Genomic DNA, 25,953 nt, shown 5'->3' on the forward strand with positions numbered 1-25,953 from the left:
GGACATGGTTAGAAGAGCAATTTTGAAGTGTCTACCATTTGTGATTCTGCTCCAAAAATACTGTTCCCAAGTATGAGTTTAGGGACTGAGGCTGTATGTACAGACTTGCAGAGGCATAAAGCACTGGCATACTCCTTGTGAATGGAAGCATCTGAGTGCCAGCACTCAGTATTAGCATGTATCTGTAAGTGGAGAACATAATATTGCAGACAGCTTTGGTTTAAGATACTGTAATTGTAGCACTTTTTAAAGCCTTTTCCATGTATAATGGTATAGGGTGTTTGCAGATGGATTTGCAGTAGATAACTGATGTACTTTTTCCTGTCTGCAGGAAAGGGAGTTCCTGAAGAACTATGTACAGCGCATAGTTGATGTCAGGCCAAATCTGGTCCTTGTTGAGAAGACTGTGTCCCGAATTGCCCAGGACATGCTCTTAGAGCATGGTATCACTCTGGTCATCAATGTGAAGCCGGTAAGCATTTTGTTGGAATCAGACTGGGCCTCGTGATGTCTCTGTAATTTCTCCTTGTAGCGAGCTCCCTGGAGAAAGCAAAGATGTGTTTTCTTCTCTATGCAAGCCTGGGCTCTCTTTAATGGTATTTCTCCTCAAATGTGCCAGAAGAGTCAAACATGGGGAGTTACTTCTAAGCTCTGCACAGCTACTCTGCTGTGTCTGTGCTTGGTAGGTCTTTATATCCTGGCTTGATTCTAGAGTTAAGTCTTCACAGCTATTTGTAGCAAAATCCCTTGTGGGTCCTCAGTGATTGCCAGACAGCTTCCCTGTCAGGCAGGGTACAGGCAGCCAAACAGAGTAGCTGTGGGTATTGGCTGGGCTCCTGATAGCCAGCACCATGCTGACTGCATTGTACCTCCTGGGACTCTTCACTTGAACAGATACAGATGTCTTCAAGGAAGGACAGTCTTAGCTCTTACTGGAAATATTTACCCAACTGCTTTTTGAAAATTCTTGTCCTTTTTTCTGTGACTGCATTTAGCCCAGGGTCTGCATCCCAGAAGAGGTTTCCCGCTGTTTGTTTGTGGGTTTTGGTGTTGTTTGGGTTTGTTGGTTTTTTGTTTTTTTTTTTTTTCCCCCTAAGAGCAAGCTAAGAATGCTAGTATCATTTTTGCACTGTAAATTCTTACAGTTCTTTCTGGTTTTACAGCAAGTGTTAGACCGGGTAAGTCGAATGACCCAGGGAGACTTAGTGATGTCAATGGATCAGCTGTTGACCAAACCACGTTTGGGGACCTGTCATAAATTTTATATGCAGGTTTTTCAGTTGCCCAATGGTGAGTACAGGTTGATGTATCATAGCCTCTGTATGTGTGTGAGAAAGGATAAATACTTAAATCCAGCTAGGATGAGCAAAACTGTCAGGTGCTTTGTGTGATCAAGTATAATCCTTCCTACTCATGTATGTTCTGTTACATCTTGGAACTACAGTGAACTAACTGGCTATGAACACAAAAGCATGATGTTACTAAGATTAGACTCACTAGATTTCAATTAGGCTGCCTTCTTCCTTCCAAGCTGTTTCTCTTCCCACCACTCTGGAGTTTGTCTAGTCCCACTTCATGTTCAAAACAGGATGTGTTAATCTTAGCGAAGGATCAGGTTTCTCAGGGCTTTGTGAGCCAACTCTTAAAATACTGCAGAACAGAGATTTTGTAGCCTGTGTGGGCACCTGTTTAGTTGCTTAACTATCTTCACCATAAAGAGTTTTTCTGCATAGAAATGGAATCCTAGAATAGCCAGGGTTGGAAAGGGACCTTGGAGATTCATATGATCCAACTGTAGCATATCCAATATACTAAATTTGCCTTGTTGCAATTTGTGCATGCTGCCCCTCATCCAGTCACAGTGCTGCTTTGAGAAACAGCCTTCCTTTTTCTCTGTAACCCTATTTAAGCAGTGGAAGTCTGCAAAGGAAGAAATACTGCTTGACAAATTACCAGTGGTGCTGGCACACACGTATGCTGTCGATGCAGATCTTTGTGGAGATGCAGGCTTTGCACCTCTTCCTCTTCTTGCTCCCTTCCCGCCTTTAAATTGCACTCAAAATCTTGTACACTTTTGATTTGTAAGGATGAGCAAATGTGCCTGGGTCTATGGTTTTGCTTCACTGCTACAGAGTCTAAAGTGATGTTATAATAAGCTACTTAGGCCAACATTCTATGTGACCTTCATTTATACTTCATAATAACTTGTTTTACAAAACAGGAGACGTTTCAGTTTTGCTCATTTTGCTTGCAAAAATAAGTTATTCCAGTACAGTGATGTGAATTTCTGTTGCTGGATTTTGCTACTTTATCTTGCTCAGTCTCTTCAGTGTGAGAGATACCTAAGAGCAGGTTAATTGTAGTTAGTTGGTCATCCTAATTCCCCTTTTTTTCTTTTTTTTTTTTTCTTCAAGATCAGACAAAAACCCTGATGTTCTTTGAAGGTTGTCCCCAGCACTTGGGTTGCACAATCAAGTTGTGTGGTGCTGCAGAGTATGAGCTGGCCCGTGTGAAAGAGATTTTAATCTTCATGGTCTGTGTGGCTTACCATTCCCAGCTGGAAATCTCTTTCCTTATGGATGAATTTGCCATGCCTCCTACTCTGACCAAAAACACCTCCTTTCACTCCCTTATTGAGGACCCAGGAGATGAAAATGAACAGAACCTCTTCAATGGTGATGATTTCAGCACGGCAGTCAGAGACATTGAACTGTCCTCTGAAAAGCTGCCTGCAATCTCTGAGTCAGTGTCCTCTGATGAGGTCAGCTTGCTTGAACAAAGAGGTTTGTTTGAAAGAAGTGACCAAGAGAACAGTCAGCTGGAAACCACCTCCTCAAAACAGCAAGAGCACCATAAAGTGGAGTCGCAGTATCCAGTGTTCAACTCTGTACCTTCTGCAATACCTGAAACATCCCCGCTGCCCCTCCATGGTATGGACCAGCACTTGGACAGTCAGACACTAGAGCCTCTTCAACAGGCAGATGATCTGCAGGAGTCCAAGAGTCAAATGAGAGTCTTCAGAGACCCTCTCCAGGATGATACTGGTTTATATGTCACAGAAGAGGTAACTTCTTCTGAGGATCGTCTCAAGACTTACTCTGTAGCATTTAAGCAGGAGTTGAAAGATGTAATTCTCTGTATTTCTCCTGTAATGATGTTCCGCGAACCGTTCCTCTTGACTGAAAAAGGTATGAGATGCCCTGCCAGGGAATACTTCCCTGAGCAGGTTTATTGGTCTCCTCTCCTCAATAAGGAATACAAGGAGTCAGAGAGCAGAAGGAAGAGACAATTATTGCGGGATCTCTCTGGACTGCAAGGGATGAATGGGAGCATCCAAGCCAAGGCTATCCAAATCTTACCTTCTCACGAGTTGGTTAATACTAGAATCGCAGAACATCTAGGTGACAGCCAGAGCTTAGCCAGAATGCTGGCTGACTATCGGGCCAGAGGAGGGAGGATACTACAGAAAAGCACAGATCCCTTTGCCCAAAGTAAGGATGTGTCCAGTGTCCCTGCTGGAAAAACTGGATGTAGAATTGAAGATGAGGAGAAGGGTCTGGCTCAGACTGAATCCTCGTGGACCCACAAGGTAAGATCCAAAGCCGTGTTACTGAAACCCCAAGTTAAGTCAGTTTCTCCTGGTAGGACAGATGGTCTAGTGTCTCCTGTTAAATTCTAAACCCCAGTTGCCTAAAACATGTGTGTGTGTGTTTGTAGTTGGTGGGTGGTTTTTTTGTTTGTTTGGTGTTTTGGTTTTTTGTTTGGATTTTATTTGGGGTGGTTTGCTTTTTTTTCAGTTGAGTGCTTGGTTTTGGTTGTTGTGGTGTTGATTGTTGGGCTTGTGGATTTTTTTGTTTGTGGGGTTTTTTTAATTTTAAAAATTTGGTTTAGACTGTATCAAAACTGCATTTTTAGATTGCAGTGCTCTGGGCACTTAAGTCAATATAGCCAGAGACTCTGTGGATATAAGAAAGCAGAACAAGATACTGCAAAATTTCCTGAGAAGGGAAGATGTGAGACTATTTTCTGAGAAATGCATGAAGTCAGCCAAGAATTGATATATTGAGATACTACACTCCCTGTTCAGCTCAGTTATACATAACTGGTTTCTGAAAGCGAGTATATGAAAAAGAAGGAAACATAAAGAAAAGAAGTTTCTGATACTGAGCTTTCCTAATGCTTGTATCAGTGATTTCTGCAAGTGTAACATGTTCATCTTCAGAAGCCTTAATATCATGGAAACAGCAGCATGCTGTAATTACATTAATGCATTTAAGTGTAAAATTTTGGGTGATCTGAGGAAATGTAGGTCTTACAGTGGAGGAGGGGTGATCTTGAAATTTTGAAGTGGAGCAATATATGCTTGTAATGCAAAATATTTAAAGTTTTGAGAAACTGTCATGAAAGCATCTGACTTGTATTTAATGAGAATGGTCTTGAGACTTTCTTAAACAAGAATAGCAAAACTGAATTCTTACAATACTTGACATTGTGGTTCCTGAGCTAATCAGCCTCCAAATTCATGAACAGAAGTCACTTTTTCATTGGTGCTTAAATGAAGATCTTTGTAGCTTCACAGGCCATAATCTTACAAACCATAATAGTAGCCCTTGCTCTGGATCAAACTGGTTGATGCTGCTTTAAGTGTATTCAATGATCAAAGAAAAATATTTGGTATCTTCATAGTTCCGTAGGGTGTGGAAGGGGAAATAGTTTCATTCCAGCAGCAGCCTGGTAAATCTCTTTGCAAAGGACAGAAAGCTGGAAGTCTTTCTGTAGTCTGAATGAGTAATTGAGGTATAACACATTGGCAGAATTTTGACTCCAAGGTGCTCTAAATTGTACAGTGCTTTGGAGACTGAATCCACACTGATTTAATTCTGCATGTTAATTACTCTGTTCTAAAAAGGGCACTTAGCCATTATACAGCGTGTGAGTCTACCTGAAGCTGAGCTCAGAGATAATGCAAGGTTAATCTGTATGGAGGGAGCAAGCAGAGATTTGTTTGTAAATAAAACTACTAGAACAAAACTTCCTCAGGAGTTGTTTGTGGATGGAGGTTTCTGTGATCAGTTAATTGTTTTTCTCCCTACCAGGTGGATTGCCTAAGTCCGGTAAACCATCAAAGGCTCTGTGTTCTCTTCAGTAGCTCTTCTGCTCAGTCCAGCAATGCTCCAAGTGCCTGTGTTAGCCCCTGGTATGAAAACAAATCTTTCACACCTAGTTGCTGTCTTTGTTTTTCCTAAGTTAAGGTCAGTGCTTGCCCTGTAGCAGTATTTCTTTCAGGACTCCTTGGTAGGTTGTGCTTACCCTGTAACAGGAGCTATTGCCAGGAGAATTTTATCTTGCCTGGTCAGGTGCATCCAGAGCAGTATCACTTAGCATTTGTGTAATCCCCAAGGCAAGAATGAGAAAGCCCAGCCTAAACCCAAATGCTTTTGTTGGTCCTTTCACTGCAAAGCAATGTATGTGTGGGGAAGGTGGTGTATGCTGTCTTGTAGAGAGGAGTTTTTTGTATATAAACACCAAAGAATGTCCAAGCCTAAAAATAAGCCTTGAGAGAATCTCATAATACTTCTACATTGTATCATCTGAGAGTGGCATTTGAATATGTTGCTATCCTTCTCATATTCTAATCAGTGGTGTAAAGTGCTTTAACTGCATTTCCATCTTAGGAGGCTTTAATTTGTTAATTGCATGTATTTAACCCAACTAAACAAGACAGATCTTGGTGTGTCATCCTGTAGCTCAGGTGAAAATGTAGAGATAGTTCTCTCACAGGGAAAGGTCTAGAGTTCCTGTAAAAAAAATTAGTAAGGAACCAAAGAAGGTGGCAATAAGCTCTCTAAACAGCATCAATAAGAGTATGTATATTATTGATACTAGAGATGCCTGAATTATGGCACATTTTAAGTGGCTTGTCCACCTCAGGTTCTGAGGAAATAAAAGTTGCTGTTAAATCTTCTAGAAGAATAAGTTTTTTTTCATATTCTGTATGAAACTGCAACTGTTCAAAAGTTAGTGTTTGAAGCTTCAAACTGTCTAGTTTTTGGTGCCTGGATGTTCTTGAATATGATCTTCAAAAGTACAGTTGAATTGTATTTAACTTTTAAATGTCAAATTTAAAGTTGTTCTAGTAAGACTCTGAGCTCCTTATGAGCAAGCTTGACAACAAAGATCTAGAAAGAGTAGTCATATACAGGGCTGAAAACAAACCAGCAGTGGGTGAACATCTGTGCACCTAAAGGCCACTGCACAGCTAATAGTGGCAGCATCCACCCTCTAAAGCTTTACTTTTTCTGCTTCAGGATTGTGACCATGGAATTCTATGGGAAAAATGATCTGACTCTAGGGATTTTTCTGGAGCGCTACTGTTTCAGGTGAGGAGGAACTTGCTTCAAATCTCATTCTAAACAAAAGAAAAGCATTGGATAGTTCTGTGAAGTTGACCTGCCACCCTCTTTGTAAACTCTACTTCCTGTTCACTTAGGGAAATAACATACAAATCTGCAGGGCCAGCTGTGTCCTAGTAAAGCTTACCACTTAAATCTGTTGCTGCTTTTGATTTATTATTGTGCTGTAGGGTGGGTAAAGTAAATGGTGCAGAATACTTTTAGCCCTGACAAAGTACAGTGATTTACTTTGTCTGAAAGAGCTGCAAGTTGCTAGGTTTATCAGAACCCTATACAGAGCCTCAGCAGGCTGTGAAGCCTGTGTCTCTTCAGAAGACAAGATTACTTTGTTCTTTCCACTGGCCACTTGCAGTAGCAAAATGCTCTTAATGTTCAGACATCTCTGAAGGAGTAAGTATTTCTCTTGGTGCTGATCAGAGGGGAGGAGGAGCTTAGCTACCCACTTTTAAGTTCTCTCTCTGCTGTCCAGCTAGTGTGTGTTGAAGTGAATACTTCTCAAACAGTTTCAGCAGGTTCCCCCCCACCCCACCCCCATCACATGAGCAAATAAGATCTGGGCTTTTCTAGGTTTGCTTGGTTTTGAAGAATTGCCTATTTGTACTTTGGTATCTAAACAATTCAGCTTCTTTTCTGACATCAGTTTATTTTATTTGACTTAAACTCATTTGAAGAAAGGCCATGAGTTTTTGTTTTTTGTTGAAAGAGAACATGGCACTATTTCGCTCACCTTTTCCTTCAGGACTTGAAACACTGCCAGTTTGGAGGCTCTTTGGCACATGTTTGTACTCAATAACCTTTGCTCTGGTACATTGCCAAAATGGTCTTCTAATTGGGTAACAAGCACTTCCAGGTGCTTAATACATATTTTTTGGATTGTATGGAATATGTTGGTAGAAAATGATTCATTGTAAAAAGGTTGTGGTAGCAACCAATGTCCAGTATGGGAGCTCTACAACCATTACTAGCAAGGGAATATCCCTACAGGCTATTTCTTCATGTGTACAATTCACTCTGCAGAAACAGCCTTCACTAAAGGCTTTGGAAACTCAAAAGTAGTGTTTGATACTAAAAGGCATATTAGATGTGTTGAATTGGGTCTTCAGCAGTGCCTTCATAAGTGCTTTTGTTTCTTTCTAAAAGGCCATCCTACCAATGCCCCAGCATGTTCTGTGAAACACCAATGGTGCATCACATTCGTCGCTTTGTTCACGGGCAAGGTTGTGTGCAAATTGTGTTAAAGGAACTGGACTCTCCGGTCCCTGGGTACCAGCACACCATTCTTACTTACTCCTGGTGTAGACTGTGCAAACAGGTAAGGATGTGGACTTCAGACCCATTGTTGTTCCAATTTAATATTCCTGTTGTGCCTGGCCCTTTATAGAAAGGCAGCATTTTGGCAAAAGTACTCTTTCATGGAGCTATGGCTGAACTGGTACCAAACCTGTCACTGACACGGCTGTTCTCACGTGTCTACAAATGCCTCTTGTGGAATTTGGGCTGTTGTGGGTGAAACATCTTGTGGGAGGTAGTCCTGTTAGAAATTGTCAAACCTGACTTTGAGAGGATAGATTGAAGTGGAGTTGATACATTGTTGGAATCTAATTTCTGCCGCATGGGAAAAATGGAGTTCCTTCCTAGAGGTGGTGGGTACAGTGCCTTCCCTGCAGTGAAACCAGTATGAGGATCGAAAGAATGTATGTATGGGGAAGAGCAGACACTGAGACCTACTGACTTAGTGAAAACCACTTGGTATTCTTTCATCTGCATTGCATCAGTGTGTGATGTCTAGACTTCCTTTAATAGTCATTAGAAAGTAAGTAAAACCTTCATTAAATGACTAATAAATTGCTTTTAAAAGAAGATGGTTGTGATTATCGGAGACTTGTTTGGGAGCTTGTAATTTAGCTGAGAAAACATTACAAATTGGATATGCATCTCTAGCTAAACATTGTAAAACTTCAGAGCCTTCAAAGGTACAAGAATAAAACTTAATTAGAAAAGATTCACGCAGTACCTGAAATGCAGACATCCCTATTACACAGGTGGGTGACTCAATTCACCTACGTATGCTGCCTTAAACATGGTTGTTGGATTTAAGGATACCTAGAGGAAGTTGCTGTAATTACTGATGGCAAGCCCTGCACTGCTGTGTATACACCTGTTCTATAACCTTTTATTTTTGTGTGCTCATGTAAACAATAATATGTATGTGGCTATTAAGTATTTGTAAAGCTATGGCTACTCTAAGCTTGCAAGCTCTGCTGAACTTGAAATGCATTTCAGAGCAATTTCAATGTATTTGTAGCTGAAGAATGACCAGGGAAAAAAGTACAGGATGAAAACACTGCTGCTGACTGGGTTGTTGGAAATTCTCTGTGCAGAGAAATAGCATCCCAGATATAAGCTTCCATCAAGCATATATTTGCACTCCCCTACCTTAATACCTGTCATGATCAACAAGCAGTTGCTGTTTTTCTGATTTATAGTAACTATGTGTTGGCCTTAGCATTGCATGAATGCTGTCTTTATGTTTAAGGGCTGCAGGCTCTTCTGGTACTAGAAATACTAGGCTACTGTGTAGGTTAGCCTGTCCTTAAATCTTAGTTTCAAAAATGATATCAAGACATTTGGCTTTCAATTTTTCAGGTGACACCAGTTGTTCCCCTTTCCAATGATTCTTGGTCTATGTCTTTTGCAAAATACCTTGAGCTGAGATTCTATGGGCACCAGTATACTCGGCGGGCCAATGCAGAGCCTTGTGGTCATTCCATCCACCATGACTATCATCAGTATTTTTCTTATAATCAAATGGTGGCATCTTTCAGGTGAGGTCCACTGCTAAAAACTTAGCTGCTAAAACTCTCTCTTGTATTACGTGAAGCATATAGCACTAGTATGGCCTTTTCAGCTCTGTCCTTCACTTGGGATAGCAAAACAGCACTATAACCACAAGAATGGGATTGTGTGTGGGATGGAGAGGGCACTGTGGGTGTCATCACTGTCCTGTATAGGTTGGGCAGTGTTCCTAAGAATGGATGGCTCCAGTTCATGAAACAGAAGGGAAACACTTTTCCTTGTCTAATCTCAAACTTCCAGAATTTTGTTCCTGCAACATGATCTGTGGTTTTGTATTTCACCTGAGACATAAATGAAAAGGGTGTTACTGCTACTAAAAGTAACTGAAGCCCCGGAGACACTGCCGTTGTGTCCCTTTTTAATGTGAGGGGCATAGCCCACAATATGGTATAGAATTAGTACTATCTGGGGAGAGTCTCCTTAACAGTTATTGTATTGCCTTCTCAGCTACTCTCCAATCCGGCTGCTTGAAGTGTGTGTCCCACTCCCCAAGATCTACATCAAGCGGCAGGCTCCGTCAAAAGTTACTGTTTTGCAAGATCTCAAGGACTTCTCTCAAAAGTAAGCTTTGCGCAGCTTGTCTGTATTTTTGACTCTTATAATACAAACCCAATTTTGTTAGCATAGGTAAGACTTGCTGAATATTCATTACTTAATAGAAAAGTAATGGTTTTAAATGCATTTATATATGCATACACATCTGAGAGGATCATACTGAAATCTTCTTTATTGCCTTCACCTGCTCTGTCTATACTACTCTCTTGTCTTTTCATCTGGCAGCAACTGATCTTAAACATAGCCAGTAGAAAAGAAGATTCTTCTCTTTTCCATCCATTGATGTTGAGCTAGTATTTGAATGATACTGCTAAGGAGCCACTGAAAGGCTGACTATCAGCTGGTGTCACCTTATGAAATGCCTTCTCAGTTACAGCTAAAATATTTCCAGTACCTCTCTCTAATACTAAAAATTAGAATGGAGGAAGGCAGTCCTTAGAAGGCTTAATCTGAAAACTGCAGGTAACACTTTGTACCTGTTCTCTAACATTCCTTTATGGAAAGTCTGATCAAGTTTAAACTCTGCCTTCAGCCCAGAAAAAGATGCAAAGGCATTGCTCAAATCTATGGTCCAAACAGAACTGTTTTTGTTACATTAGTTCTGTGGCTACTAAACTCTGGTGTGTAAAAGGCATTGTATTTGTGACCTATTGGGTATGAGACCAGCAGGCAGTCTAGTACATTATTGTAGTGTAAGGTAAAGTACTGTGAGTCTTTACAGCTTCTAAATGTAGAAAATAATTGGGAGACAGGCGTGATGGAAACTCTATTAAATCCAGCCTGACTACTGTTTTGCCTGGTTGGCAGCATTCCTGTTTGACACTGTCTCTGTGACCACCTTACCTCAGAATCTGTGGAGCTTTGTTTAGGGCTGTAGTAAGAGTTACTCACTGTGACTCTGAGCCCTTCTGGTGGAGGTGTAGCTTGCAGTCCGAGATTCTTCCCAAACAGATGACAGCAGTTCCCTGCTGTTAGTAATATGTCTGTGACCTTTATATTACTCTCTGACAACTTCTAATAATAGGTTGTGAAGGTGTTAGTGTGTGTAATTTCTAGGTTTCTGCTATACTAATATAATTTCACCAATGTTCCCTATTATAAATTTGGTGGGACAGTGTACTGTGTGGAAGACTGTCATGCGTTGTCCCTTGTATTCTTAAATACTAACCATAAATGCATTCAAACTTTTCGTTTAAGAGTGGTGAAGCGCTTCCAAGTAGTCACAGCTTAACTCTTTCCATCCTTGTTGACAGGGTGTCACAAGTGTATCTTGCTGTTGATGATCGCCTTGCTTCCCTGAAAACGGATACTTTCAACAAAACAAGAGAAGAGAAGATGGAAGACCTTTTTGCCCAAAAGGAGGTAATTGACTATTTCTGCATCACCAGACTATAGGCTGCAAAGTGTGTGGAGAAGCCACTCAGATCTAGTGTCATTTCTAGTCACAGAATACTAACAGTTTTATTTTTGACAGATGGAAGAGGGAGAGTTTCTAAACTGGACTGAGAAAATCCAAGCAAGGCTGCTTTCATCATCATTAGACACGCCTCAACAGCTGCAATCTGTTTTTGAGTCTCTGATTGCTAAAAAGCAAGGACTTTGTGAGATGCTACAAGCCTGGAACAGTAGGTAAGAGGACACATGTTGGAACTATGAGCAACACTAATACTTTGTCGGTTGTAGAAGGGAAGAGGTTCTTATGTACTTCCTCTCCCCGTAGTGCAGTAGCTATAGTGTGTTGTGACAGCTTAACCAGTAGAGAACATTCAGCATAAGACCACAGAGCTGGTTGACTGGAACAAAATCATTTGAGGCTAGGTAATAAAAGTATTGTTGTAAAGCACAACTTGCATTTGGGAGGAAAAAGTGTCATTTGAATAAAGGGAAGAGAAGAGTGGAGCATGCAAAAGCAATTGTATTAGGTGAAGTTATCTTGGAAGTGAAGAGTGTTCTGATTTTTGGCTATAAAAACGTAGCTTTGGCACATGTTAGCAACCATCTGAGTTTGTCGTAAAGGCTTGTGAAAGCGTATTTGTCTGTGTGCTGGTATGGAAAAAAACACTCATGACTTCTGCTGTTTGCAGCTAACACCTTTTGATTTTTTTTTTTTTTTTTAAGACTGCAGGATCTGTTCCAACAAGAGAAAGGTAGAAAACGTCCATCAGTACCACCAAGCCCTGGGAGACTGAGGCAGGGTGAAGAAAGCAAGGTACGAGTAGCAGGTTAAAAGCTATGTAGTAGTATCAAGGCTGGCTTCAGTTCACTTAGTAAACTTGTTTTACTACATCATGTACTTTTCAGCTGTAAAAGGTTGACTTGCTTGTTAGTATGTGTACCTTTTTCTAAAGGTGAACCCAGAGCCATATTACGCAGCAGATGACTAAGTATGAATAGGCTTTGATCTGTGGTGTCTGCATGGTGTTCAATCTGAAGACTGATAGTGGAGAGCTGCACTCATTGTCAGGCATATGCCTAGATATGAAGGAGGTCATAGCATTAGACTCTAGGTGTTGGCCATCAGCTTTATCCCTTGTGAAAAAGAAAAGGCAAAATTTGTCAGGAGAGGCAGAGCAAAAACACAGGAAGGACTGATACTGAATCTGTACGTTCATTGTTGTTCTGTGATGTGTCCTGTGGGAACTGTCTGAGGGGATGGGTAAATGGTTTTGGACTGTGACCTTGAGCTCTGTCTGAAGGTACAGTTGCCAGTGTGTTGAACAACCTACTGGGGAGCTGGTGCTTTGAGAAAATGTCCAGACTGCAAGACAATACAATTGTAAGCATCGTACAGAGAGGCTGAACTCCCAGTAGTTCTAACATTAGACAGGTGCATTAAGAAACCCTGTGAGACCTTGGATTTGCTCTGCTGCATGCATGTTTCCTTTCCGCTTAACACATACTTGCTAAAATTCACTTAACTTTGATCTAGCAGCAAGATGGTTTTTACATATACGGTGCAGTGGATGGGAGTGCTCTGTTGTGACACATCTACTTTTGTGAGAGTTCCACAGAGGAAGGAGTAGAGCTATAAAGAGCTTGGCTTCATCTTTGGTGTTTTGTTGTTCTGCCTAGATCAGTAGCATGGATGCTTCCCCACGCAATGCTTCTCCAGCACTGCAAAATGGAGAAAAAGGTCTGTTTGTTTGTTTATTTTTCTTAAGCTACAAAAAGAAGCTTGCTGTAACCTTTCCCCTGTCATGCCATGGGATTCTTTGTCAGATTTGATAATTTAGAGAAGCAGTGAATCCCCATTGTGTCAGATGGCCATACACCAATTGCTAGCTTGGTGTTATGAAAAGCAAAGTCTGCTTCTAATACAATGCTAGATCAGTCAGGAAGGGTTTTCCTTTGAACTTGAGTTAAAAAACTTTCAGACTGGGAATTTGGGAAATATGTCCTCTCTGAAGTGGTTATGGGTGCTGAGACCTCTTACTTGAGAGGCATACTGAGAGTTTGTGAAGGTAGTGAGTATGTGTGTATGCATCTTCAGGAGGTTATGTGCTATGCTGATCAGCTTGCCTGTTCCTTTGCCCTGGGTGGCTTTACCTACTTTTTAAGTAAAAACTTCATGGAAGCAGGCACTTGGCCTGGGAGCAAGCAGTATCACTTCTGACAGCTGTGTAACATGCTTTCCTTTGTCTTCAACTATCCTGGTACTCTCAGAGGATCGTTTCCTGACTACTTTATCAAGTCAGAGCTCCACAGGCTCTACCCATCTTCAGCTGCCCACCTCTCCAGAGGGTGCATCGGAGCACATGACTGGTGCCAACACGCTGTCTGAACAGGATACCACAAGCAGCTCAGAAGGTATACTTCAGTTGTGATTTTGTATTTGTTTTTCTCTTGCAAGTGTATCAGATCTGTTTAGGAAATGGTGCATCTGGTCACTCTGTGTACTGCAAACTTGCTTCTGAATTTAGACCCTAAAGTTTTATATTCTGATGCAAATTTAACTTACCTTTGTTCCAGATGTGTTTGATGGACACTCACTGGGATCTACAGATAGCCAAGTGAAAGAGAAGTCTACTATGAAAGCTATCTTGGCTAACTTTTTGCCTGGAAACAGCTATAACCCCATTCCATTTCCCTTGTAAGTACTGCATAATATACATGATGTACAAAGTTAGCAGCCTGGTCAAATTGCAAAGATGTGCATGTTGCCTTTGCTTGGTATATGAATTAAATCATCACTTGGGTTTGCCTCTGAATAAGCTATAGAACTTCCTCAAGGGAAGAAGTTTTCTGTGTCCCTTCTAGGTGTTTGTAGGTTACCTGCTTTTCTTATTAATGCTCCACCATCGTGCATATGTATTATCAGTTTCTCCTCAGAACTCTTGTTGGAGGGGACAGGGTGGAGGGCAGGGGGAGAAAGGTGCCTTCTAACTTTGTTGCTGCAGGGAGGGAGCAGAAATGTCCTTCGTTAGCAAAGACTCATCACAGCTACATGCCACCTTCTTGTTTTTGTTTCCAGACCTCTTCCAAGGGTTGGACTCAAATTGGCATTGTCTGGGTGTAGGTCAGGTTCAATGGCTACTGCATGTGCCTTCAAGTTTCCCCCTCATGTGAAAATGGGCAGACTGGGAAGTCTTTCAGCTACTTGGTCTGCGTGCTTTTTAGTGTTTCTTGTTTGAGATGAGCCTAACGTTTGGCAGCCTGAGTTTACCTTCTGAACCTTACCCCCAGGCTCATAGAGGAGGCTGGCGGCTAATGAGGAAAAGTTAAATGACTGAACCCTAGAGATAAGTAGAAGAAAATATTCTAGAAACTTGGGAGGCTTTTGGGAAATTTCTCTGCTAAACTGCTTGTTCAGAACGGTTGAGGTTTGTCCTCTAATTTCATGCTGCAGGCTGTGCTGCAGGACAGTCAAAATGAACTTGGGCAGGTTTTGGTGCCGTTAGAAACAGTGGCTGCTAAACAGAAGTAGACTCTTACTCTAACTTGGAGTTGGTCTTCTGATATGAACAGCTTGCTTGAAGTGCTGGTTGCCCTAACACATTATTATTTAGATTTAACCACATAGCTATGAATGTGTCTATTGGGATTAACTGATCTGGGGAGCTTTGGTTCCATGCTGAGACTTGCAACTTGTGCCTGGGATTGCAGTGATGAGATCTGGGTTTTGACCAAAATTTAACATTTTCATTCCACAAACTTCTGTGATGTACTAACAGTATTCCTATGTCATCCTCATTTAGTGACCCAGATAAACACTACCTAATGTATGAGCATGAACGTGTACCTATTGCAGTCTGTGAGAAGGAACCAAGCTCCATCATAGCTTTTGCTCTCAGGTACTGATGTGATTTTTGCCATTCATCTGACACATGTTGTACTTTTGCAGCTTTTCTGTGCAAGGTATATTTAAGTCCTAATGGTAGGAAGCAAGCATGATGGAATTTCTTGATTCAGCTGTATTGAGAGTTTTCACCAGAATCGAAGTTCTTGCTTTTTCCTGGTGAGATATGGAAAGTAGGTTTTCCATATTGCAACTGGATTTGGGGCTTTTCTTACTGAAGTGTAGTAGACAAAATGAATTAGTTGTTTAAATGTTCCCTGTAGTGTGATGTTAAAAGTGCTACTAAATTTTGCTCAGCTTGCTCACCAGGAGGAAGTGCAGCTGAGCTAAGGAACAACACTTAAGTATTTATACTGCTGTCTGTCCCGTACCTACCTTTGGTCATGGCAGCTCTTGCTCCTGCTCAGCTCTCTAAGCCAGCTGCTTCAGGAAATCTGGGGGTTTGAATGCCACAAGGCAGCAGAATTTTAAAGCAGCACATTCCTAAACTATGGGAGATGGAGAGACATGGGGGGATTTTTTTCCTGAAGTGTGGTCTAGAGTAGATTCTGTTCTAAGAGAGCAACTTCTAATTGTAGGATAACGCAAAGGGCAGCTTTTTCTACTGTACGATTTTGTTTCCTCTCTCTCTGAACTGAATCTTTAGGATGGTGTTAGTCTCCCAGAGAATAGCTAACTTTTTTTTTTTCCTCATTTCTTTTTATTCTCCTTTCCCCTTCAGTTGCAAGGAGTACAGAAATGCCCTAGATGAGTTGTCCAAAGCATCTCTGAAGAACAGTTCTGAAGAAGGACTACAACCAAACAGGTTACATGCTGGAACTACAATACATAGAGCAAAGGCACAGTGATGGTAGTGAACAAGCCAAAACTAGAATGGGGAAGGACCCTGGAAATAGGCCCCTGTTAGGATCTCTGCTTTCTGATGGAATCTGGCATATTCCATGTAATGAACACATACGTGTGGTATCTGAGTTTCCATTTTGTGTTGGTGCCTGTGCTGGCTTCATCACCTTATCCCATGGCTGTGTGCATGGTAGGGGTTACTGGGCCCGCTTACTGTTCCTGTGATGATAGATGGAGCTGTTGCTGTGAAGCCTTGGGAGGTATTTCTCAGGGAAGTGGAGGAGCACAGTGTTGAAAAGACTCGCACCACTGCAACCTTAAACTGTACGCTCTTCCCTTGGCAGTACTAGGTGTTGGGCATCAGAGAGAAACAAATGTAGAGGAGCGAAGCATTAGTGTCTTGGATGGCAGTATTTGTTGGGTTCATGACTTCTTTCTTTCTTCTTTCTCCTTTCAGCACATCAGACAGCAAACCAAAGACAAGTAGCCCTGTCCGCCTGCCTGAGGCTGGCATGGGTCCTTCAAACCGCAGTGCTGAACCGGAGCAGCGTAAGACTGTTTTTCTAAAATTGCATCTATGATGCTAATCTCAGCTGGGACTTAAGTCCCCTTAACCTGCATTCTAGCTTTTATGGAAGTTCTTAGAACAAATTAAATGCGTTCTGAGTTGAAGTCGTGACTGGTTTTAGAGTTGACTTGAAGAAGTGCTGGTGGTGTGTGATTTTTTTTGAAGCCGAAGACCTTGATGCCTTTCTCTGATTCTTACAAGATCAGACTATCACTCCTTAATATGCTGGAATGTAGTGGTCTTTGAGTTGCCCTTGAGTCTAGCCTTTGCAGTGGGGCATGATGTGTGTCATATATTCTGACCTCTTTTAGCACTGCCTTCTGTATAAAGATGGCAATTCAGATATCTCAAAATGGAAAAGTTGAGGTTCTTAGTATGTTAAAAATGCTCACACATGGTTTATGTTGTCAAGATTCAGCATTCCAGATGCTAATCATGACACTAAATGAGATAACCTGATGGACCTTGGTTGCAAATGAATTACGGTTGAGTGGCATCATTCCTCCAGTTAGAAGAATGAATGGAGGATGTTCATGTGAGTCATGCTTTTATGAAACTGCCTGTGGAAATGCCAAGGCCAACCTTTCCTTCTCACCATAGCAAAGAAACCATCTGGCGTTTTGTCTTTCTTCCGTGGCACGGGAGGGAAGAGCCCAGACCTGTCTTCCCAGAAGAAAGAGACCTTGCGTGGTGCTGACAGTGCTTACTACCAGGTTGGACAGATGGGCAAAGAGGGGACAGAAAACCAAGGAGCAGAGCCTCAAGGTATGGGACTAGTGAGTCTGTCTTCTGTCTTGGACTGTTACTTCTCCCAAATCCCATTCATAAATCCCAGAATGCACTCTTGCTCATGGTTTTTCAGCAGTTCAAGATTACTCAACCTGCATCAAAAATTATTTATTTGAGCATCCAGTGTGGGTTTCTCCTAAAGACATTGCTTTGCTTTATGAGAAGGCAAACAGGGTGTTTCAAACCCTTGTAACTATAGGGCATTGAGCAATGTGGGCTTGAATGCCTTTGAATTGGCAGCAGCACAGTCTCTCTTTGGCAATTGCTATGTAACTTTCATTGTTTCATGAAAGAAGTGAGAGCTTGTACTTGTGTCCCACGAGCAGCAGTGCCCTTTTAGGTTACATATTATATCATAAAAATTATAGCTGTGTCTCTTAATTTTCTCATGGATAGTTCTCTCTGTATCCTTAAGAAAAAACAAAGCCAACACAAACTTTCCTTGTGATGTGAGTTTACAAGTAGCATCTTACATGGGTTACTCAGTGGTAGTAATGAACAACATTGACTGAATGGTCTCTTTATTCCGTAAGATGACATAGATGGAGGAGATGGGCAGAAGAGGCAGATGGTGAATCCCCACGTGGAACTACGTGAGTAGCTGTAAATAACAACTTGAATTATTAGCTGACAAGCTCCTTTCTTTGTGCAAATGTAACGTGAAATCTTTAACAATTTTTTGTTTTTCCATCCTGCCCGCTATAATCCAGAACAGAGCAATGCAGTTTTTACTTACTGCAACCAATCTTTGTGTTGCAAAGATAGCACACACAGCTTTTTTTTAAATGGCATTTTGTTTGGATGCTTTCCCATGGTACGTACTGCGAGTAAGGGTTGACTTTCCTCACAGTTTTCCATTTACATCTTACGGGTTTAAATTCTCAAAGTGCAGTAAGCTTGAAGGAGTGATGTTTAGAAGAATAACGTTCTAGGCGTCAGTAAACTCTAAGTGTCATCATGGGTGAGTATGTCGCTGTGTTACTAAGGAAGATGTTCTTCTGCAGAGTTCTCAGATGCAAATGCCAAGTTCTACTGCCGGATTTATTACGCTGGCGAGTTTCACAAGATGCGGGAAGTGATACTGGGGAGCAGTGAGGAGGACTTCATCAGATCTCTCTCCCACTCCATGCCCTGGCAGGCACGAGGTGGCAAGTCTGGGGCTGCGTTCTATGTGACTGAAGGTAAATGCAATTTCTTCTCCCCTCATAATTAGAGCATGCTATTTGGGCATTGTGGTGGTTAGTGTGTCCTTTAATCCCTGGTTGCCTCTAGCCAGAGGACTGTTGACTGTCAAGTGGCCACTCAAGAGTGGAAAGTTAAGTGGATTATTCTGGGATTTAAGTATCAGACGATTTGTCTCTTTGTATGTGCAGGAGAACAAAATGTAGTTCTGTTTTTCTGTAGTTTTTTCTGGCAGCCAGTTGAGCAGAGGGCTTGTACTCTCTTAGGCAGGCTCCAGAAAATAAGGAAGTGAGTATAATTCAAGAAAAAATGTTTCTTAAAGGCAGAGTCATTCTTTATAATTCCACATGCTGTAGTTGATTTATAGGACTAATTGCTTTAACTGTGGCTGATTATAAGCTCCTACTCAAAAGCCTTGAATGCAAAGGTCTGTAAGCTGTTTCCCTTGTCTGTATAAGAAGCCCATATAGCAGAGAGAAGTCTAAATTGGTCAGTCTCTTCTCTCTGCTTTGCTAGAAGGGTGAAATCCAGAAAGGCTGAATTTCAGAATATATGAACTAAAAAAGTTTCTAGGTAGGAGTTTCTGTAGCTAAGGATTTAAGCAAAGTGTAGTACTTCAATTTATTTTCAAACCATTTCATCTGTATGGTCCTAAAGAACTTGCAAAGGATGCATCACTTACTCTACATAACCTTGTTGCCTCTGTCTAATGTTAAAACAGATGACAGATTCATCTTGAAGCAGATGCCTCGTCTGGAAGTCCAGTCATTCCTTGACTTTGCTCCACACTACTTCACTTACATCATCAATGCAGTTCAGCAGAAGGTATTAAAAAAAAAAAAAGGCTTTGAGACTTTGAGATAGTGTTCTGTTTTACACACTGGTAAGAGTTTCCATTAACCCCTTTTCCTTAAGTGTAAGAAAGTGTCAGATGGTATGAGTTGTACTAATAACATGTTTTTAAGCTTCTAAGCTATAATGCACGGTCAAACGTAACAATGATGCCTTCTGTTCAGTTCCTGATTGCCTGTGCACATAGGCAAGCTGTGTACACATAGATCTTACCCATATCTTCTCTTCATTAGAAGCCCACAGCTCTGGCCAAAATCCTTGGGGTATATCGAATTGGATACAAGAACTCTCAAAACAACACTGAAAAGAAGCTGGATCTGCTTGTCATGGAAAACCTTTTCTATGGCAGGAAAATGGCTCAGGTAAGAACCAAACATCCTCCACCCTTGCACTGCAGTTCTGACTGGGAGCAAGAGCATAATTACCAGTGGATGTCTAGGTATCTTCTAACTTTGCATGTGCTGCCTATAGCTATCACTGCTCAAAGATGTTGGCTCATGCCTGTTGGTGTGTGATCTTTGCTAACTTGATACCTGTATTGGCTAGTTCAGATAGCTGTAGTTCAGTCTTCAGATTTTGGAGGTCATTTTTATCCCTGTATCTCTGGTGTCTAAGAGAAAATACTGCCAGCCTAATTAGGAAAATTTTTTAGAAGGCTTTTAGAACTACCTGGAATTGCAGACCAATGTGTTTAGGAGGAGGACCTCTTGGATGAAGATGATCAGCTACTGTGTAGTAGGGGGCAAATTAATAATGTTTTGAACCTGCTGTTCTTTCCCTGAACTGCTTTCTGTGAGACAAGATTTTTGGATTCAGTCTTGTTCTTAGTAAAGAAAAAGTGAACTTTGAGGCAGTCAACTGAAGGCAATGGAAACAAATGAGGGAAAATTCTCTTCAACAAATATTATCTCTAAAACTAGATAGTATTAATTCCTTTCTCCTTCCCTCCTAGTGCCTGATTTCAAACAAAGGATCCTTGAGGAAGTGAAACGGGGACACCCTTTGTCCCTTGTATTAGACTAAATATTAATGAAATAATCTGCCTAAAACTTGTGAATTGAGGTGTAAGAATGTTCATGTGGGCTTGCATACCATTCTCCACTTGGGAAGCTTTAATTTTTATATTACAAGAATTTTTTTCAACTGCCTTACTCCTGTGGTGATGGAGAGACCTGCCCCACTGTGTTACCTTCTCAAACACTGCAGCTAGGTATGGTGAAGTCATTAACCTCACAGAACAGTGGAACAAAGTAGTGCTGTTCTCCTATTACAGGTTTTTGATCTGAAGGGCTCCCTCCGGAACAGAAATGTTAAAACAGATACAGGCAAAGAAAGCTGTGATGTAGTCCTGCTGGATGAAAACCTTCTGAAGATGGTCCGGGACAATCCTTTGTACATCCGTTCTCATTGCAAGGCTGTATTGAGAGCTTCCATACACAGTGATTCCCAGTTCCTCTCCAGTCACCTCATCATCGACTATTCCCTGCTGGTGGGTCGTGATGACACCAGCAATGAGCTGGTCGTTGGGATCATTGGTAGGTTGTCTTTTGCGTTTTCTTGCTTTCAGCTGGTGGAACTGCTTTCTTCTAGTTTACATGTTTATAGTACTCTTAGAACTGTTCTTCCACCACAGAGATGTAAGGTTTGTCTTTTCCCTGATGGAATACTACCCTCAGCTCTCACTGATTCTCAGAATGGAGGCAGGAACTCATCTCTCCAGCTCTTGCAAACACAAGTTCATGCATTACTAGGTATATATGCAGGAGGCCCCAGATAGTGAAAAAGCAGTCAAATTGCTGTTTAACATGCACTTTGACTCCAACTCAAGTAGGGAAGGTTATTTGTGTGCTATTATGTGACTTAATCTTTGCAGTTCAGATCATTAATGTTTACATAGCCAGTTACATTTTAGTTTGGGGGTCAGGGGATGAGCTGGATCTAAGGAGAAACAGTATTGGTAGGAATCGAAGAATGAAGTTAAATGTCACAGACCTAACTTATTTTCGGTGTCACATTGGGACGGAGATACTGACATCAGACTCAAACTCGGGCCAAGCTAATAGTTTTAGTTCTGCCACTGCTGACAGTTTAGCTTGAGTACTTTGTAAATTCTCAGGGCATTATTTAGAGAACATTGTGATAGCCTGGTAGCGCAGGCTTGTTCTCTCTTGAAGATACTTGTGTTAAACAGGCTCTTCAGATCATGAACAGCTGATCTCACCACAGTAAAGGGACTGTTAGCTTTAAGCATCATACAAAATGTACTCTTCAGTCTTGTAAGACTTTTGATAGGACAGCAAAATGACACACATACAGAGGGAACAGATTCTTATGCCATTTACCCAAATATTCAAGACCCTAAAAAACTAGAAAGTACTAACAACTTGAAGTTCTCTAGCTGGGTCTTCATTTATCAACTAGAAGTGTTTTTGAAATGTCTTTCAGGCTTTATCAGAAAGAGTAATCCACAGGCATGCTTAACAGCCTGTTTTTGTAGAGGCAGTAAGAGCTGATAGTGATCTTCCTGGGCTGCTGAGATACGTCCACCCTACCCAAAGATAACTGATATTTTGGAAAGTGAGGCAATTGGTAGGGAAACTGCTGAAGTTTTCTGGCTGTGGAAGCCTACTGCTTCCTGCCCTTTTTAAGGGGGAAGAGCTGTGTTTTAGAATGTTGTTGTTTGAGTTATAGCAGATAAGCTTGTGTGGGTGTCTTTTAATTTGTATTTTTGTTTTAATTGCCCCAGACTATATTCGCACTTTTACTTGGGACAAAAAGCTTGAAATGGTGGTGAAGTCAACTGGCATCTTAGGAGGACAAGGTGAGTCACTGGCTTACGAGGCTTGACTTCTATGGTTTCTGAGTTACCAGCTACTCACGTATAAACTTAGTCATACGAATAGAGATAATAGCAAAAAACCTTGACATTTGGCTTCAGAAGACGTTTTGTCAGTCCAGAAAATCGGATGTACTCTGAGCTGTTAGTGTGGAGGAATTCTTATCAAATGATTGACTGCTTCCTATATGTTGAGGAGTTCCCTTTAGGGAAGTGAGCAGAGTACCTTTTCTGTAGTGTTGCCTGGTGTTGGCCATTTGTTAGGAGGAGAACTGGAAGGAGAAGGGAAGGCAACAGAGTGTATTGCTACTTCAGTGTCTGGAGAAGTTGAGAGTGTGGGAGAGATGTGCATATCTGCTGGAAAACTCAGACCTGTAAATGGGAGAAGAGGAAAAGAAGTGAATTTGATTGGGGCTAATGTTAAAAGCCTATATGGTTTCTCCAACTTCAGGTGTCTCAGTTGAATATTAGGGGTTCAGACCTTGATCTATCTTATCTCCTAAATGTTCTAAACTTATTTTAAACAAAAACAAACCAAAAACACCAACACAAAACCAACCAAAAAACCCCAACACAAAACAAAAAACAAGCCCCCCTGAAAATCAACACCCCAACCACTGAAACAAAAACCCCAACCACTGAAACAAACAGAAACAGGAGGCAGCTGATGATGCTTGCTGGATCCATGACCATTCTGTGTGCAGTGTGTCTTCAGGATGATGCTGTCTGGTCTTGTAATCTCATGTAATGTCTCTGTACTGCAGTATACTCCATAGCTGTTTCTAACTGCTCTTGTCTCTCACATGTTAGGTAAGATGCCAACTGTGGTCTCGCCAGAGCTGTACCGGACCAGGTTTTGTGAAGCTATGGACAAGTATTTCCTGATGGTGCCAGACCATTGGACAGGACTGGGCCTGAACTGCTAAGCTAAAACCCATATTGGGAAAGCACAATGACATTTTAGACTGTTTCCTTCTTGCAGTCTGTCCAGCAGTAAGAAAGAGGATTGCAGTTCCATGTCTGCACTGGCCATGTGTTGATGTTGTGAGGTGTGAAATCTGCTTGTTGCACTTTAGTCCTCTCCTGGAGGCTGATAAGCTTACCAGCCTCTCTGAGGATCTAAGCCGTTAGGGTTCTACTGAACAGCATTGATAAGAGACATCTTCTGTCAGTAGGGAAAGTGACACTATCTCCATGTAAGAACACTGGAACAGATACTATCTAGTTCATGATGGTGTAGAAGAACATGATCTCAAAGTCTTGAACTGCCTAAGTGGTGCTGAATATGAGCAGCTCATGTTTCTATAGTGGATGTATACTGCAAATGTGAAATTACCCCCTGCCCATGTGTGTGCAGGAGGGAGAGAAGAATGAAGTTAATTCCTGAGTTCTGCTGTTGCAGAGGTCGGTAGCGGATCTGCTTAGGATCCATGAATGTCCTGCTTTTGCTCTGTAGCTTTGGTTTGTCCTGGGTTCTGCAAACTTTTTTTTTTAAATTTTTTTTTGGGGTATTTTTTAAAAAGGCAGCTCCAGCACTATCATGCCATACCATGACATCTTTTAAGTTACCTTACTGCAGTACAACTCTGTCTTCATCTGTTGTAATTTCATTGGTGGTCAGTCATAAGCATACTGCAAAACCCCAAACATATCACTTCAATCCTGAACGACTCTTTGAGCTGAATGTTGCCCAAATCCCTGGAAACAGGTCACTGGAAAATATGCCCTTTAATTTAACAAAACTTGATTAATTAAAATTTTGAAGCCCTGTCCTTAGCAGAGGGCACTAAGTTGCTGGACAAGATGCAGCATACTGCCTTACGGTGACAAATTTCTCATTATGAAGCCATCATTCCTGACTGATCAAATCCATTTTAATTCTCTAGGACTTTCAAACAATGCATTTGCCTCATGGTGGAACTTTGCCAGGACAGAGTTTTTTTCTTGCATTCATGATGTGCTGAGAATGAGCATCCAGATCTCGTCACACTGTACAGTTTCAATGGGGGAAAAAAATCTTCAGCAGTATTACTTAATATTTCTTTTTTCCCCCACCCTTGAGATGAATGTAGTTGTCATTTTCTGTAAAAAGAAAAACCTGAACTAACAAGTGTCTTGAATGATGGGTAAGATGTGCAGACCCATCAACCTCTGTTATGGCAAAAAGTAGCACTTCTTTCCATTTTAATTGATTTTTATCTGGTTTTGTGGGTGATGAGTTCACTTTTTAGCATCAGTATAATATAGGCCAGTAAGTAACAGGGGGTTTTATGAGTCTGAGAGGCATGAATAATGTTTTTCATCAGTCCTTGATGGGGGGACTTCAAACAAACATGGAGTCTGGGACATTACAGCTCTTTGTGACTACTAGCTCAATCTGACCAGTTGCCTGGTAATGCCATCTTCACTGTAACTTTGGATTGAAATGTGTATTTTGTTTACTGCTCCTGTATTCAGTATTTTCTTCTACAGCAGATGGCTTTGTTCAGAAATGACAGCTGGGCAGCAGTCAGAATTGAATTGTTGGCTCCAAAAACAACCAGTGTAATTCAGGTCTGGGCTGCCAGGAGGCAACAGTTGTTTGTGTTGGAAGAGGTCTTCCCCACTCTATTGCAAAGCCCTTCTGGAGGATGAGCAAAGATGCTGACCTTGAAGCAGCAGAAATAAAGTATTCTCACTTCCTCTGTACAATGTAATCATTGTTTCTGGGGTGGTGTGTTGAAGGCTGCAGTGATGTGTGCTGTGGAAAGATGACATGGTACTTCTTGATTCCTCTGACCCAGAATCCTTTTTGGTCCAACACAGTGCATCAGGTACATGATTACTTCTGGGACTCATCTTGCCCCTTGTGTGGAAATGCACTCCTAGAGTGACTAGTGGTGTGTGTGGCTTTGTTTAGTGAGGAACCAAGGGTCCATCAGATCAATGCTTCTCTTACTTCTGTGTCATCTGGCTGCAGTCTTGGCCCATCAATGTGAAAAGGCATGCCATGCAGCCTGAATCTGTTCTGGTCTTAGTTTAAAGTTTACATGTATTCTTCCTCTTTCCCCTCCTGAAGTTTACAGGGAAAAATCTTGACTTGCCTGAGTAGCTAAGGTGACCCAATAGTAACTCTTTGTTATCTTTCACCTTTTGTCAGTATGTGGATTGGTGGTTGGAGCGTGTGTGATGTGGGCAATGTCATAGCATCTACACTAGTCTGATCTAGAGCTGGGATGTGCTGGCTGTGCCTGGTCACCAGTGACCCTTATTCCAGTGATGTGTGGCTGCTCTGCACTGCTGCTGGCCAGCTGTTTTGCAGCCTGTGAACTCAGAGTCCAAATGTGTGAATTGTGATTGTCTGGGGCTGAAGTTATAGCAGTTGGAGAAAGTTGCAGGAGGGATCTTGAGTTAGCATCAACAGCTAACTTTGGTCGTTGATAGCTAGTCCGTAGTATCAACCTGAACTGGGACATCTTTGGATGCTATGTGACATAAAGCTGTAAGCACTCCTAGTTCAAATCCCAGCAGCTGAACAGATCTAATATATACTCCCTGTTCAGAAGAAGACTTGTCCTGGTATTTCACTTGCTGCAAAGCTGACTTTCTCGAAAGAACAGTGATACTTTATGCAGAAGAAATTTTTGAGATAGCTCCTTGTGGGGCTGTTAGGTCTGTGTCCCTGCAGCATGCCTAAGGATCTCTCTGGGGAACAGCCTAGGTATGACACAAGGCCTTTGATTAGAGTATTGTTTCTTTATAACACAGGCTTGGTATATGTGTG

General features: G+C 41.5%; 1 protein-coding gene across 1 annotated transcript in view; it reads left to right on the forward strand.

Annotated features, from left to right (window-relative positions):
- PIKFYVE (phosphoinositide kinase, FYVE-type zinc finger containing) overlaps nucleotides 1–23,990 on the forward strand; it is a 60,845-nt gene extending 36,855 nt beyond the window's left edge. Inside the window, exons 18-42 of the mRNA XM_054173793.1 lie at nucleotides 332–472; nucleotides 1,164–1,290; nucleotides 2,415–3,589; nucleotides 5,097–5,197; nucleotides 6,309–6,380; nucleotides 7,554–7,725; nucleotides 9,060–9,238; nucleotides 9,717–9,830; nucleotides 11,078–11,186; nucleotides 11,299–11,453; nucleotides 11,943–12,033; nucleotides 12,897–12,957; nucleotides 13,488–13,631; nucleotides 13,794–13,914; nucleotides 15,020–15,115; nucleotides 15,842–15,925; nucleotides 16,421–16,512; nucleotides 17,132–17,296; nucleotides 17,854–17,913; nucleotides 18,325–18,501; nucleotides 19,224–19,327; nucleotides 19,588–19,716; nucleotides 20,628–20,889; nucleotides 22,101–22,175; nucleotides 23,001–23,990. Of these exons, the coding sequence (XP_054029768.1) occupies nucleotides 332–472; nucleotides 1,164–1,290; nucleotides 2,415–3,589; nucleotides 5,097–5,197; nucleotides 6,309–6,380; nucleotides 7,554–7,725; nucleotides 9,060–9,238; nucleotides 9,717–9,830; nucleotides 11,078–11,186; nucleotides 11,299–11,453; nucleotides 11,943–12,033; nucleotides 12,897–12,957; nucleotides 13,488–13,631; nucleotides 13,794–13,914; nucleotides 15,020–15,115; nucleotides 15,842–15,925; nucleotides 16,421–16,512; nucleotides 17,132–17,296; nucleotides 17,854–17,913; nucleotides 18,325–18,501; nucleotides 19,224–19,327; nucleotides 19,588–19,716; nucleotides 20,628–20,889; nucleotides 22,101–22,175; nucleotides 23,001–23,116 (4,122 nt within the window). The 3' untranslated portion in view covers nucleotides 23,117–23,990. The remainder of the gene's footprint in view (nucleotides 1–331; nucleotides 473–1,163; nucleotides 1,291–2,414; nucleotides 3,590–5,096; nucleotides 5,198–6,308; nucleotides 6,381–7,553; nucleotides 7,726–9,059; nucleotides 9,239–9,716; nucleotides 9,831–11,077; nucleotides 11,187–11,298; nucleotides 11,454–11,942; nucleotides 12,034–12,896; nucleotides 12,958–13,487; nucleotides 13,632–13,793; nucleotides 13,915–15,019; nucleotides 15,116–15,841; nucleotides 15,926–16,420; nucleotides 16,513–17,131; nucleotides 17,297–17,853; nucleotides 17,914–18,324; nucleotides 18,502–19,223; nucleotides 19,328–19,587; nucleotides 19,717–20,627; nucleotides 20,890–22,100; nucleotides 22,176–23,000) is intronic.
- Nucleotides 23,991–25,953: the final 1,963 nt, after the last annotated feature.

The sequence above is a fragment of the Dryobates pubescens genome, chromosome 2 (genome assembly GCF_014839835.1).
Source record: "Dryobates pubescens isolate bDryPub1 chromosome 2, bDryPub1.pri, whole genome shotgun sequence".
Lineage (NCBI taxonomy): Eukaryota > Metazoa > Chordata > Aves > Piciformes > Picidae > Dryobates > Dryobates pubescens.